The sequence below is a fragment of the Lycorma delicatula genome, chromosome 5 (assembly GCF_047948215.1).
Source record: "Lycorma delicatula isolate Av1 chromosome 5, ASM4794821v1, whole genome shotgun sequence".
In the NCBI taxonomy this organism is placed as follows: Eukaryota; Metazoa; Arthropoda; class Insecta; order Hemiptera; family Fulgoridae; genus Lycorma; species Lycorma delicatula.
The window spans coordinates 63,794,244-63,808,102 of record NC_134459.1 but is presented as its reverse complement, the minus strand read 5'-3'; the positions used below and the strand labels follow the sequence as shown (position 1 = coordinate 63,808,102).

At 28.9% G+C, this 13,859-nt stretch overlaps 1 protein-coding gene across 2 annotated transcripts in view; it reads right to left on the bottom strand.

Moving 5' to 3' along the window:
• LOC142325029 (trace amine-associated receptor 8c) overlaps positions 1-13,859 on the bottom strand; it is a 587,837-nt gene that overhangs the window by 412,289 nt on the left and 161,689 nt on the right. For both annotated transcript variants that reach the window (XM_075366282.1, XM_075366283.1), the window contains exon 2: positions 7,265-7,934. In XM_075366282.1, the coding sequence (XP_075222397.1) occupies positions 7,265-7,489 (225 nt within the window). In that variant the 5' untranslated portion in view covers positions 7,490-7,934. The remainder of the gene's footprint in view (positions 1-7,264; positions 7,935-13,859) is intronic.

The window sequence follows — 13,859 nt, the reverse complement described above, 5'->3', positions numbered from 1 at the left end:
AAATTCCAGTTTAATTTCCTCGAGCGCTTTCGGATATTCTGCCACCTTCAAGAGGAATATAATTATGATTAAAATTATAAAACAAATTATATTTATAACAATTGATGGTTATTTTATTATTCATTTTTTTAATATGGTAGTTTTGCAATTTTAATCATAATTAAATTCCTCTTGAAGTTGGCAGAATAGCCGAACGCGCTTGAGGATTTTAAACTGGAATTTGGTAATCTGTTTCTTTTTTAAATTATATATAATAAGTAATATTTACAGAGCTATTAATGATTAAATAATTTTAATGACCTTTTGGAATTTTGTAAGGTAAAATAATTAAATATATTTATTTATTAGATATTGCTGGGTATATGTATACTAAAATTTCATTAAATTATCCCAATCCGTTCTTAAAATGTAAATGTTTTATTATAAAATAGCGAAAATGGAACAATATAGAGATATTTGTCCATATGAGCCTTTTTTATTTATTTTGATGTAATGATTTATTCCCTTTAATTTGGACAATACCACCAGGAACATTCTGTTTAATTGTTATATTATGCGATTCATGTTACGATTACTTAATTAATGTTTATTTCATTCAACAGGAATTCATTTTATTTTCGTTATTTTTCTAAAATATAAATTTAAACAATGTAAAAAACAAATATTGTATTCATTTATAAAAATGATTTAATGTTGGTTGTACATACTTTTTTCAATGGTCAATTATTTTTTTAAATTATTTATTAATTTTTCGTTGTAATAAGAATTTTTTTAAGATAAAGAAGAATGAAATATTTAAAGAAAGACCATATATTCTTAAAAAAAAGAAAAGAACTAGTGGAATAATATTCCATTTGAAAACTCATATTGGATTTTATATTAACGTACTCAAATAGAGCAGTTGTCACATTTTTATAATTTAATGCAGAACCAACTCCAATTTTCAGAGTTGCTTTCATAAGTATATTTCATTTTTATAACTAGAAGGTTATAAGATCCTAAGTGGAGAAAAAATATTATTGCAGAAAATGATAAACATCTTTAGTTTCATTAATTAAGTAATAGCGGGCAAAAATATCATATTTTAGTTAATTATTTTCCGTATGAATTCAAAGTATAATGCATAAAGAAAATTGAATTTCATAAAATAGGATGTTATTACATTATTGCAAGCAAATAACTTCTGTTAATTCATAAATAAAATAAATATTTCAGGCTAAAATATTTATTTACCCTACTACCCAGTTAAATAAAAGCACTTCGTTTCGTTTAATGATAAATATAAAGACGTCCACGTTTTATATTTTTCTTAAAAATAAATCAGTCTAGAATATTAAATGAAAAACACCGTATACTCACAGATACGTTCTATATCTATCGGAATTTAAATAATATCTTTCCAATAATTTACCATAATCCATTGTATAAAGTTGTCTAGTCGTCTTAAAAAAAATCAAAATTTAATTATTATTTTCAAGAATTTTTTTTCTTGAGAATAAATAATTTTCTACACTTTTTCTCATGAAAAAAGTACTCAATGAGATTTCTATGTTTTTGTATGTTCAAATCTGTTTCATAACAAATTGTGATTTCGTTGATAATTTTTTTTTTTTAATAGCCGTCAGCATTATACATGATTATAACATAATTATAAATAGCCTTAAATCATTCCGACATTAAAACCTTTAGTTAGAAAAGTTGAGGTGAAAATCATGAAAAATAGTTATTCACATTCCCGTAATCTAAACAAATAAGATTACACGTTGTAGTAATAACTTCTCTACCCCTTTTTATTTTCTTGGCAATGTTACCAAGAAAAGCAACAAAGATCTGAAACTATGCTACAAGAAGAAAAGTATGGTAATAAGTCAAAAAATGGGGCATGATTTTTTTTGCATTTCTGGATATTTCATGACACAGAGACCCCAAACAACAAAAAAGTGGTGATGAGGTAATGTTCAAATGAACGTACGTGTGTTGGCGGGTTTGAATCTTAATAACTTTTGACAGAATAAATCAATTTTGAACAAAGGATCGTGTATATGGGGCAATTTGTTGATAAAATTTTAGGATCATTATCTGCAGAGTGAAGGTAAATAATTTTTGAGGTCAATTTTCTCAAAATTTTGCAAACTTAACTCCATTAAGCTCAGTACATGGGTGGATGCTTATCTTATCAATTTTAAAAAGATTTCAATAAAAAAGCTACGAGGGATATCTCTAAAGTAAAGATCGCTGGGAAATTTCTCTCCTAAAGGTTGGTAAGCCTGTGTCGTCCATGGCCACGGTAGTAATGTACACATTGTATTGTTGTCTGTAAGTTGTCGCGTTGTAGTATCATTGATTACGTGTGAGTTATTACGTTATAAAATGAATAGGAAAATCGATGTTGCCGCCGACTGTGAAATACGTGGAGATACGTTTTTTAAACCATCGAAACATTAAGGCGGCTGCAATTCATAGGCACATGGTTGCTGCGTATGGTGATAATGTAATGAATGAAAGAACGTCCGAAAATGGTGTGTGAAAGGTTTAGAAATAACAGAATTAATGCGCATGATGAAGAATGTTTGGGAAGGTCCTCGATAATCACCGAGGACTTGTTGAAACGCGTCGATGATGAAATCAGATAAGATGTCGCTCAACGATTTCCGACCTGACCCTTCTTTTTTCTAATGTTTCAAAAGCTGTTATCGGTCGCATTGTTCATAACCATTTAGGCTTCAGAAAAGTTTGTGCACATCGGGTGCCACACATCGTAATGCAACGTCACAAAAAATCCGAACTGAGTCTGCTTTGGAATTTTTGATGCGCTACACAGAAAAAGGTGATGAGTTCCTTAATTCAATCGTTATCGGCGATGAAACATGGATTTCATATCACACGTCAGATATAAGACGGCAGTAAAGTGAATCGCGTGATACTCAATCATCAACCAGACTGACAAAGGTCAAGCCACAGTCATTTGGACGCAAACTGATGGCCACAGTCTTTTGGGATCGGTTTGTCATATTGCTGACTCATTTCATGCCACGTGGAACAACATTAAATGCAGAAGCCTACTGCGAAATTCTACGTAAGTTACGGCGCGCCATTCAAAATCGGCAACATGGCGGCTGACCGTCGTCCTGTTGCACGATAATGGATGTCCACAAGTTGAGGATCCGACACGTGATTTACTGAGAACATTTCAATGGGAAATTTACGATCACCCAGCATACAGTCTGCATTTAGCTCCTTCTGATTACCCATTGTTTTGAAATTTAAAGAATTTTTGAGCGGTAAGCAATTCGCGGGTGACAATGAACTTAAAAATGCTGTTAATCAGTGGCTAAATGGACTGGCGATAGAAGAATACGACGAGGATACAGTATAGCTGGTGAATTGCTACGATAAATGTCTTAAATTCATGTGGTGATTATGCAGAAAAGTAGCAAGAGGTATGTAGTTTAAGAGAAATAAAAAATATTTATAAAGTTTTTAGAATAATTTTTTTTTACAATGAAACGGTCTTTACTTTAGAGATAACCTCTCGTATCTTTTTATTTACTGCATATCTTTTAACCGATTTAAAAAAAAATGTTTTCCTAGGCATAATAGTAGTGCAACTGATCCCAAAAAAATATTTTGGGAGCAATATTGGGGATAAAGGAGCCGATTAAACTTTAAAAATAACGATTTTAAACATTTTTAAAAACTTTTTGGGTTTATTGAAACTTTTAATCATAATAGTATTCCAATAAAATTTCATGTTAAATTACCCTTAAAAAGAAATCTTAGGTAACTTTTTAATGGTTGTACCTTTTTCAATAGAATTGTTTTTTAATTTCTTCCATTTAACGTAGTAAACGTAGGGACATATAAAAAGTTTTTTAGAAGGTGAATTTGAAATTGGGAGAGCAGAAAAAATGTAATAATTCAGCTTTTTGAATTTTTTAATTTTCTTTCGGTTTATATAAACATGTATTGATAATGCTATGATAAAACTTAATCATAAATTACCCCTACCCCAAAAAAGAAGTCTTAGGTAACCTTTTCATGTATCATTATTTTCTATTATATAAAAATAAATAACCAATGCCAAGAAAGTATTATACCTTTGTTATCAGCTTTTTTCTTATTAGGGTGACTTTATTGTTGGCTTATTTGAATTTTAAATAAAAATAAAATTGTTTAAATTTACATAAATCACATTTTAAAAAACTATTTAAATATTATACTTTTTAATTCTTTAAGTTTAGAACATATGAGAAGTCAGCACCAAATTAAGGGTTCATAAAGAGTAATTAATTTTCAATTTGGTGCATAAAATTATTTTTTTTACTCTTTAGTTTTTTGAAAATGGTTTATTTTTTTAAAAAGTTGATGAAAAATTTTAATTGCTTCTAAAAGTTTTCTCGACACCGATATATTATTGTTTATTTTACCATTATGAAGTTCTTTTTAATTAATTAACTAAATATAATTAATTATAAAATGTCTTTTATGATAGTAATTAATCCACATAATATAAAATTTTCAACTAAGGAATTTCATAAAAAATGTAAATAATTAATTGAAAAAAAAAATCCAATTAAAGAAAACAAAAATTAAATAAACGTTTTCCCATATTTGAAGATTAATTTTGTAATATTTTAAATAATCTTTATGTAACTCAACCATCTTAAAGCAATAGGATCTTTGTAAAAGTATAGTTAGTGGTAATAGTTGTGTGAAGGGCCTTCGGAAAGGGGGTTTATTATTAATATTTAAATTGACCAAATTTATTATTTTGATTGACTAAATAATTGTTATTCTAAAAACCTATTTTTTTAAACCGTTTTGTTATAGGGAAATATAGTTGAAATTAAAGAAAAGAAAAAATAGAATAGAAACCTATGAGATGAAGAGGTAAGAAAAAGAATAGTAAGAGGAAAGAAACTTACGGCAGAATCTTTAAAGAGAACAAACTAGATTGATGGGTGACGTATTATGCCATCCTGAATTAGTTAATTTTGTAACAGAAGAATGTGTAGAAGGTAAAACCAGTAGAGAAAGACGAAGATTGTGTTATAAATAAATAACCGAAAACATAATCTAATAATTATGCTGAAATTAAACAATTATACAGAAATGAATGGAAAGTATTATAAAACCAGTCAGATAGCCAAAGATAAATCTTATTAATTCTTAAAATGACGAATTAATGATAAACAATAAAACAGATATATGTTTACTGGAAAAACTACTTTCATCTTTATCTGAACATAAATTCTCTGTAATTTCTGTTCAGTAGTGTTGCAACAACAATATTCTTTGGTAATAATTGGACACAAGACGCAAGTCACAACTTAAAACGGCAGAATCTTAGTCTATTTAACGTAGTGTAAGGCACAAAATCTTAAATTAATTGCAGAAAAATAAAAAATAAATAAATAAAAAATATACATTTCATCAAATCACGTTTTAACAACGTGTTCACTGTATCATTTTATTTCAAATTATTGTACCATTTCTAGAGCTACTAAATTATCTGAAATTCCATGAAATGTATAACCAGTAAAAGTTACGTAACATTTCTTTTTTTGGGCGTGGAGGTGAATTATGATGAAACTTTTTTAAAAATTATTTAAATTTTTAATATTATTAAAACTTTTAATAATATTAAAATTTATTATTAAAAATTAAGTTTATACCAATTAAGGTTTAAGAGATTCTGAAAATCGATATTTTTAACTTTGATCGGCTTCCCTACCCATACCCATATGCCCTCAAATTTTTTTTTTTTTTTTTTTTGGAGAATCTTGCACCAGTACTATGCTTAGGATGACATAAAAAAAATTCGATTAAAATATGCAATAAATAAAAATATAGCTTTACCAATTTTGAAAAAGGCGTAGAATTTAGGGGCATATTTTTTTAAAATGGTAAGATAATCATGTACTCATATATAGTGTAATATAAAGTAGGATTATGTTTGCAAAATTTTTAGAAGGTTTACGCCAAAGAAACTATCTATCCCACCCCTTTAAGATACTGACCTCAAAAATTTACCATAAAATTGCCCCTTATATTGAATCCTTATACCAAATTTCATCAAAATCGGTTAATCCAGTCAAAAATTATTCAGTTTCAAACACGCCAACATACGTTCATAAGTAAGTACGAACATTATCCCGTAATTTTCTTCTTTTTTTTTGGGTCTCTGGTTTATGAAATGTCGAGAAATGAAAAAAAAACCATACTCCATTTTTAAATAATTGCCATACTCTCCTTTTTGCATCATAGCTCTAGAGCTATGATACCAAGAAAGCAATAAGAAATAATAATAATCTTTATTCCACAAAATAAACAAATTAAAAATGAAAATAAAATTATTTACAGTTATACATTTTTAATACTTAAACTTAGTAGACATACAATCAAACAATATAAAATAGAAGTAAAATAATAAAAGTATACAATATTACACAATCTTTAGGAACTAGGTTATGTACCCCCTATACTAACTGTATTGGAGGTTACCATCCGTTATTTTCAATGAGTAAAATAATTAATTAACCATTTATTGAATAATGGTCAAGTGTGGATTTCCAAGTGGATTTAAAAAATAATTACACGATACAAGTCTTGCATTACTAATATTTCGGCTACTGACAAGATTATATACACATACAGATTAAATAAATCAGAACCATAAATACAATACAAGAATACAGTGATAAAATTGAAAAATGAATTAATCCTAGATAAAATTGAAAGAAAAATAATGATAACAAAAATAAAGATAATAAACATAAATAAAAATATAAAACTTTTAGAGTCATCGATTCCACCCAGAATCACAGGCCAATCAATTAAAAAAACTCTCTACATCTTCAATTGATAGCAGCCAATCATAAATTGATAGTGAAAATCTTTTATGGTTAAAATTATTTAAAAGATGATGTTTTAAAACTAAAATTACAAGATTTTAATTTCTATACCGTGTATTTAGTTCAAAATATCATAAAACTCATTATTATAAATTAAAATTACGTTATCACCTGAGAGTTATATAATTTTTCATGTTGTATATTTTTCTCATCAGAATAAAAATCATTAATCATGAAAATTTCACAAGTCATTCTATAAACAACAAAAATCATTATTACAAAAAAATGATTAATTTAATTTAATTACTTAAATCGTAACTAAAACGATAATTAATTTATTTACTGAATTTTTTTATTAACTAAAACTAAAAAATTGGAATATAGTAATAAAAAATTATTACTTTACTTACCTGAGAATGAATATATTTTGAGTATCTCCGAGTATTAATTACAATAATTAATAGCAGATTCGCAGCAAGAATTCCAATAGATAACGTAAGGATAAAAGCAGCTTGCGCTAATCCACCTATACTAATCGGTGGACCAGATGGGCCATAACGTGAGTGAGAACAGCTGGAATTTTGAAGAGCTGGTGCTACCATTAATGTTCCTTTATTTCCAATTGAACGCATCATTTTTTAACAATTTACTGTCTTTTTTTTACTTAAAAAAATTTTTATAATTTTTATTTCTAGAACAAAATATTAGTATTAAAACATATTTTTTAAAAGGAAATATTTCCTCTAATAAATACTAAATCTTTTATCAGAATAATTCTCAAGCTTTTCCAAAATATTACTACAAAGTTTCACTAGACCTTATTCATTACATTTGATAGAGAATTTATTTTCTCATACATTTATATTAAAAGTAGAAACGAAGTTTATAAAATAAAATTAAATTCATTAAGGTTTATATGAATGAAAATTTATAATTATAAGATTGAAGTAACCAAAACGAACAGGTAAATTTTAACTTTGAATGTGTAAAATCAGTTTTTTACGTGTATATATGTATAATCTGCGAAAATATTTTACGTTCTCATTTTTTATAGATTGGTCCTGGGAATATTTTCGTTATCTGAAACAAAAGAAAATATAAAATTAATTATCTAATTAGTAAAACTTTTATTTATGAAAAATATCGAGGGGTGTCGCTAGCGCCCCCTCTGACAAGTATGACAACTTGACAGAGAGGCGGCAACGCTACCTCTATAATCTTTAAAATAGGGGTTTTTGACACCTTCCGTAACTTCAAATTCATTTTATTAAATAAATAAGAATGATATGTTAATGAATGATTGTGTTTAAGAATCCTGAATAAAAAGTAATCTTATGCGCCAAACAGTTTTTCGATTAGCATTCTTGTTTTTTATTGATGCGCATTAAAATGCCACACTAAGTATTATAAAAATATTACAGACTTCAGAAGCGGTCCCATCGAGATCAGCTGATATTGATCGACTCAATCAATGCATCAAATTTTAACATGCATATCTAAATTTTAATGAAACTGATGTAGTAGTTTAGGAACGGGGCGGTTAGGAATGGGGGTGATGGTGTGGCGACCGGAAGCGTCACAAGGCGGGTGTTTCCCCTACGGGGTTGGGATGATCTAGTAGTTAGGAGATTTTTGAGCCTTTAAACGTAGGCGCATATATATATATACACACACATACACATACGAGTGTGTGTGGCTAAAATGGTGGGATGGCTATACTTTTTCGGATTCTACTTGTAAAAATAAACAAAAAATATCCTTAGGAAAAATGACAATTTCTCCTTCGTTCTCCCACTGTCCACCATTTTATTATTTTTACATAATAATTTATATCTCAAATTCGGATAGACGAATCACATTAATATCTGACAAGCGTCTTGTTAATAAAGTTTTAAAATTAGCAAAAAATCAGCCATCTTTATTTTTCAATCCGTTATATCTCCATAAATATTAGTTTTATCAAAGTTGATGTTATTTGCTAAAATATTACGCATTTTATTTTGAACAAAATGACATTTTATTTTTGAAAATCCTAGTTATGGCAGAAAATTGATGTAATTATGAGTTTGTTTTCATGTCCTCCACTTGAGTTGAAGGTGGAGTTGTCCATAGAGTTCCACACTTGTTCAGTAGTCATACTTGCTCCTAAATAATCTTTTTTTTTGTAAAAAAATGAATGATCACTAATTTTGAAAATTCGGAGACAAATTTCTGTTTTGAAAAGCGTGGTTGTATGCGTGAACAGTGTTCATTATAAATATTAAATAAATCACAAAAAAACAGTTAACGGAATGTGTTATGATTTCATTTTTTGCATAGAGTTAAAATAGAAAATTATCCATAGGGTTTCATTTGTAATTAATAAAAATTTGTTATACCGAAATGAAAAAGAAACTTTATCTAGTAGGCAAATTATCGAATGAAAGTGTAATCCACAAAATAGTGTGGACTATAAAGTCATACATGCTCATAAATAATCTTTTTTGTAAAAAAAGCAATGATCAATAATCTTTAGAATAAATTCGAAGACAGATTTCCTTTTTGAAAAATCGTGGTTGTATGCTAACTTGATTACAGTATGAAATATTAATTTTGTAAAATAAATAAAATAAACTTTAAAAATAAAACTAAACGTTTTAAAAGTAAAAAATAATATATTAAAAAAAAAATACTTTCGGCTTTTTGAATTCGGCGTTAAATTAAAAACCTACAACTACCAACAACTTGCATATTTTCAATTTAGCTGATTTCTTAAAGTTGAATTTAAAAAAAATTAATATGATTTATTTTTAGAAAAATATTTCATCTTAATTTTATTATTTTTTAAAAGTTAATCCTGCTTTTTTTAGACAAAAAAAGACCTATGCATACCGATTGATGAAGTAATTTCAAAAAATAAGAAAAAAATAAAAGGTTCACAAAAATTAAAAATTTATGTAATTTATTTTGTAAACACTTTTTCTTTTTTTTCGAATTTAATTTTTTTAGCTTTATTTTTATTTAAAATGTCAATTCTACTAAAAACGCTGATCGTATAAAAAAGGATATGTGTAAGAAGCAAAAATCGAGTAGATATTGCGTCTTGATAAAATATAAAAAGAAAATTCAGATAAATTATGTAAAGTATGCCGAGCGTGAACTAAGACGGCTCAGAATGCAAAGATATATAAATTTCACAGTAGCTTTAATAGATGAAAATGAATGTCAGCTTAATCTGAAACATCTGACAAATGAGATTTTGAAGGAAGTTCATTTTCTCATTTGAATAAACGTGATATTGTAAAGTATAAATATATAAAACAACGTTTAAATTAATAATCCATGATTGTTGCCATGGGAGGGCAGATTGTAACTAGCAGAAATTACAAAACTATGCAGCTGACAGAATAAATAGCTTTCAAACTACGGGACAAAAAACATCAATCTAAGCTGCTTGTTGAATATGCTTTTACAAGGCGCATCAATAGGTTTACGAATCTACTTAATACTCAAGCATTGATACTCAAGTTAACAAAAAAAAAAAAATTAATCTGAAAAATCTTCTAAATTTTGTGGGACTTGATTTGAATGGATTCAGACAGATTGAACAAAAAACATTTTGATAAATTCTGGAAATACAAAACTTCAATCCCATACATAAAACAAGTAAAGGAAGTCCGAAATAAAGCAAATATAGAAATAGGAGATTGTCAAGATAGAGAAAAAATCATCGTAATAGAGTTGTATGAATGTAAAAATTAAAGAGAGAGCATGTGCTGGACAGAAGAACGAAAAACACAGTATAGTAAAGAATGAAAGAATTCTGGAGGAGAACGAAGGAAAAAATATTTGCGTAGTCCTCTGTAGGCCTGTTCAGAAAAAAACAAGACTTCATACAGTCAATCAGCTGTTTAACAGCTGATTTTCGAAGTCAAAGATACTAAAGGTTCTAGTAAAGGTAAGTATTTAACGCTAGCCGGCTTCCATGGCGCGATTGGTAGCGTCTCGGCCTTTCATCCGCAGGTCCCGGGTTCGAATCCCGGTCAGGCATGGCATTTTCACACGCTAGAAATCATTAATCTCATCTTCTGAAGCAATACCTAACAGTAGTCCCGGAGGTTAAAGAAGAAAAAAATATTTAACGCTAAAGTAGTATTTAACGGATTTAAATACTAGACTACCGATACTATGGTTATGGTTCGATTATCACACATCTCAGGAATGGTCGGTCTGAGTCTTATACAAGACTATAGATCTCATTTACATGCAATTAACATAGCCGATTAAGGCTCCAAGCGCTTTAATATGGTGGACAGGTACTTGCTGCTATTCAGCGACCTAGGCGTGGCAGCGAATTGCTGTCGCGACGAAATGAATTTTAATTTATGGATATCATAAATATTTTTAGTAGTTGACTGGGTAAGCCTACCCATTTTAGCAAATATATGACAAGTGAACGATTGGGACAAGTAAGCCCGTGGTGTATGGCACCGCGCTTAGTCCGCTCAAGCTGTTAGGTAATCTCTAGGAGCTATTTAGGATACTGGTTGCTTAACTGTTCGAGGTTCAGTAACCGTTTGTGGCACAGACATTTGGTCGTATTTTTTTCGCTTTACGGTGACCGAATGGGGTGGTGGCGGGAGAAATGCCAAGCAAACCAATCTCATTTACGTCATACATATCATCCTCATCTCATTGGATTATGAAGTTGAAGAGATTGCAACGTACACATTAGGAATAGAAAAAAATATGAATAAAAAGTTTGAAATTAATTTTTTTTTTTGTTTTGTAGCTTCTACTTAAGTTGAGTAAATCTGAAGCAACTTAGGATCAGTTAAGAATTTATTCACTAGAAGCACTTTTCTCTACAAAATAAACAAAATCAATCGCCGAAATCGTTAGTAAAAATTACGATTTAAACAAGTATTAAAAAAATTAATTCAGATCAGTTAGAAAACCACGTATTTTTTTTCAATCCGGTTAAAATAATCCATTTTAAAATAACCTGAATGAGATAAAAATAAATGAAAGTGTTTTTATTTATACTAGTTTATTGATTAAATTGCAGTTATTCAAACAGATTAATAACTGGTTATTAATATTACCCATAAGATTACTTAACTGATGCCCAAATAAAATCAGCTTACTTTTTTGTGATGTATTAAATTATTTTGGTGTGTGAAATACACCAACCCAGATCGTAGTTCGAAAACTTTTGAGTGAGATTATCATCAGCCATACAGGTTTAAATTTAAAAGAGGTATGATTCTCCGCTCAAAGATTATTCAATATCTGTATCCGTTTTTTTTACTTTTATAACAAATATCTTTCATTCATTGTGAAATTTTTTCCTGCTTCCCTGAGCCGGCTCAACAATTAAGTATTATTTAGCCCAGGGGAGTGTCCTTGCGAGTCTAATGAGCCTCCCCGCCTACCAGCAGTACGACCGGCATGGCAGGTCGGCTCACCGGTTCCGGATAGGATATTTTCCTTATTTTCATCTTGCCTCAGCCTCTAACCGCGCAGGCCAGGGATTCTGGGCCGACTATGCCGTTCTCGGTGCCTGCCCCAGTAGCCGGATCTCGATCATTGGTTTTTTTTTTTTTTTTTTTTTGTTTTTTTTAAAGTAACTCCTCCCACTTCTTGTAATCCACTTCCTTTGCTCGTATAACCTCAGCCACGAATTTCTCTATTGTCAGCCATTCCTCTTTATCTCACAGCATATACTTTGTTGTAGTTTCCGGGGTAATTTCTTCTATGTTAGGTTTTAGATCCTTCAGCAGGAGATTTTGAAATTTCTTGCTGAAACTAAACTAGGTCAGTTTTTGTACTTTTATATTTTAATTCTATAAACGTGCAAAGAATTTCAGTATGGTTTATGAAACCGTTTATTTATTTTTACTTATTTATATATATATATATATATATTTTTTTTTTTTTTGTTCTTATAATTAATTAATCCTGTTATAGAGACAAGGGGTTATCAACACTTTTTTCTCCCGGAAATAATATTGATAATTTTTTTACAGAACTAACCATTTGCTAATGCTAAATTTTACTCTTTGGTTTCTTTAAAATCGCTTAAAATTGATTTAAAGAAACTTAAAAATTTGTACATTCCAATACATTTTCATATTTAAGCAAATTATCTTCACCTATTAATATGGAAATACAATTTCAGCATATACAAAATTTTTTTTTTTAAAATCAGTAACAGAAATTATTGTAAAATATATATATAGATGTAATTTTTTTAAAACATAGGTACATCTAATATAATTATGCTCTGATAAAATTATAAATTTGTAATTTTTCACTTTTACTTTTTATTTTTTTCTTGTTTTTGGGACGCACAATGAAGATACTTTATTAGCACCCGGAAGCAATGTTTCTACAATAAACTAACTAGATATATCTCCGTGATATATCTAACATATCTCCGTGATATATAGCATTTGTCAAATGCTATACATCACGGAGATATGAACTAAGTAACAGTAATAAAAAAAATATAATTAAAATTCAAAAGGTACAATATCAAAAGGAAAATAATAAAAATTTAAAATACATTATAAAACATGAAAAAAGTACATTACAATAATTAATAATAAATATTCGAATACAGACGCACGGCCTTGAGAAACAAGATATTCTATAACATCGTCATATTATTTCCGAGAATATTTCGATGTTGGTCCCTATTTTAAATTTACAACGCAATGCCGCTTAACAAACACAGTTTACAAGGATGTGATGTACCATTAGTTGGCAGTAGCAGTGAACACAAACGAGTGCGCGGTTGTGATTAATGAGATGTCTATGAGTAAGTTCAGTGAGCCCTATTCGCAAACGGCAAATACTAACCTCCTCTGGACAATTATTTCTGTGTGAAGAGCTTCACAGTGACAGTATTCTTAATTGGATGAATTTTATTGTTGATGGTAGCATTCAATTTACTTTGCTTCTCTTCACGAACCTCTCTCTCTCTCTCTCTCTCTCTCTCTCTCTCTCTCTCTCTCTCTCTCT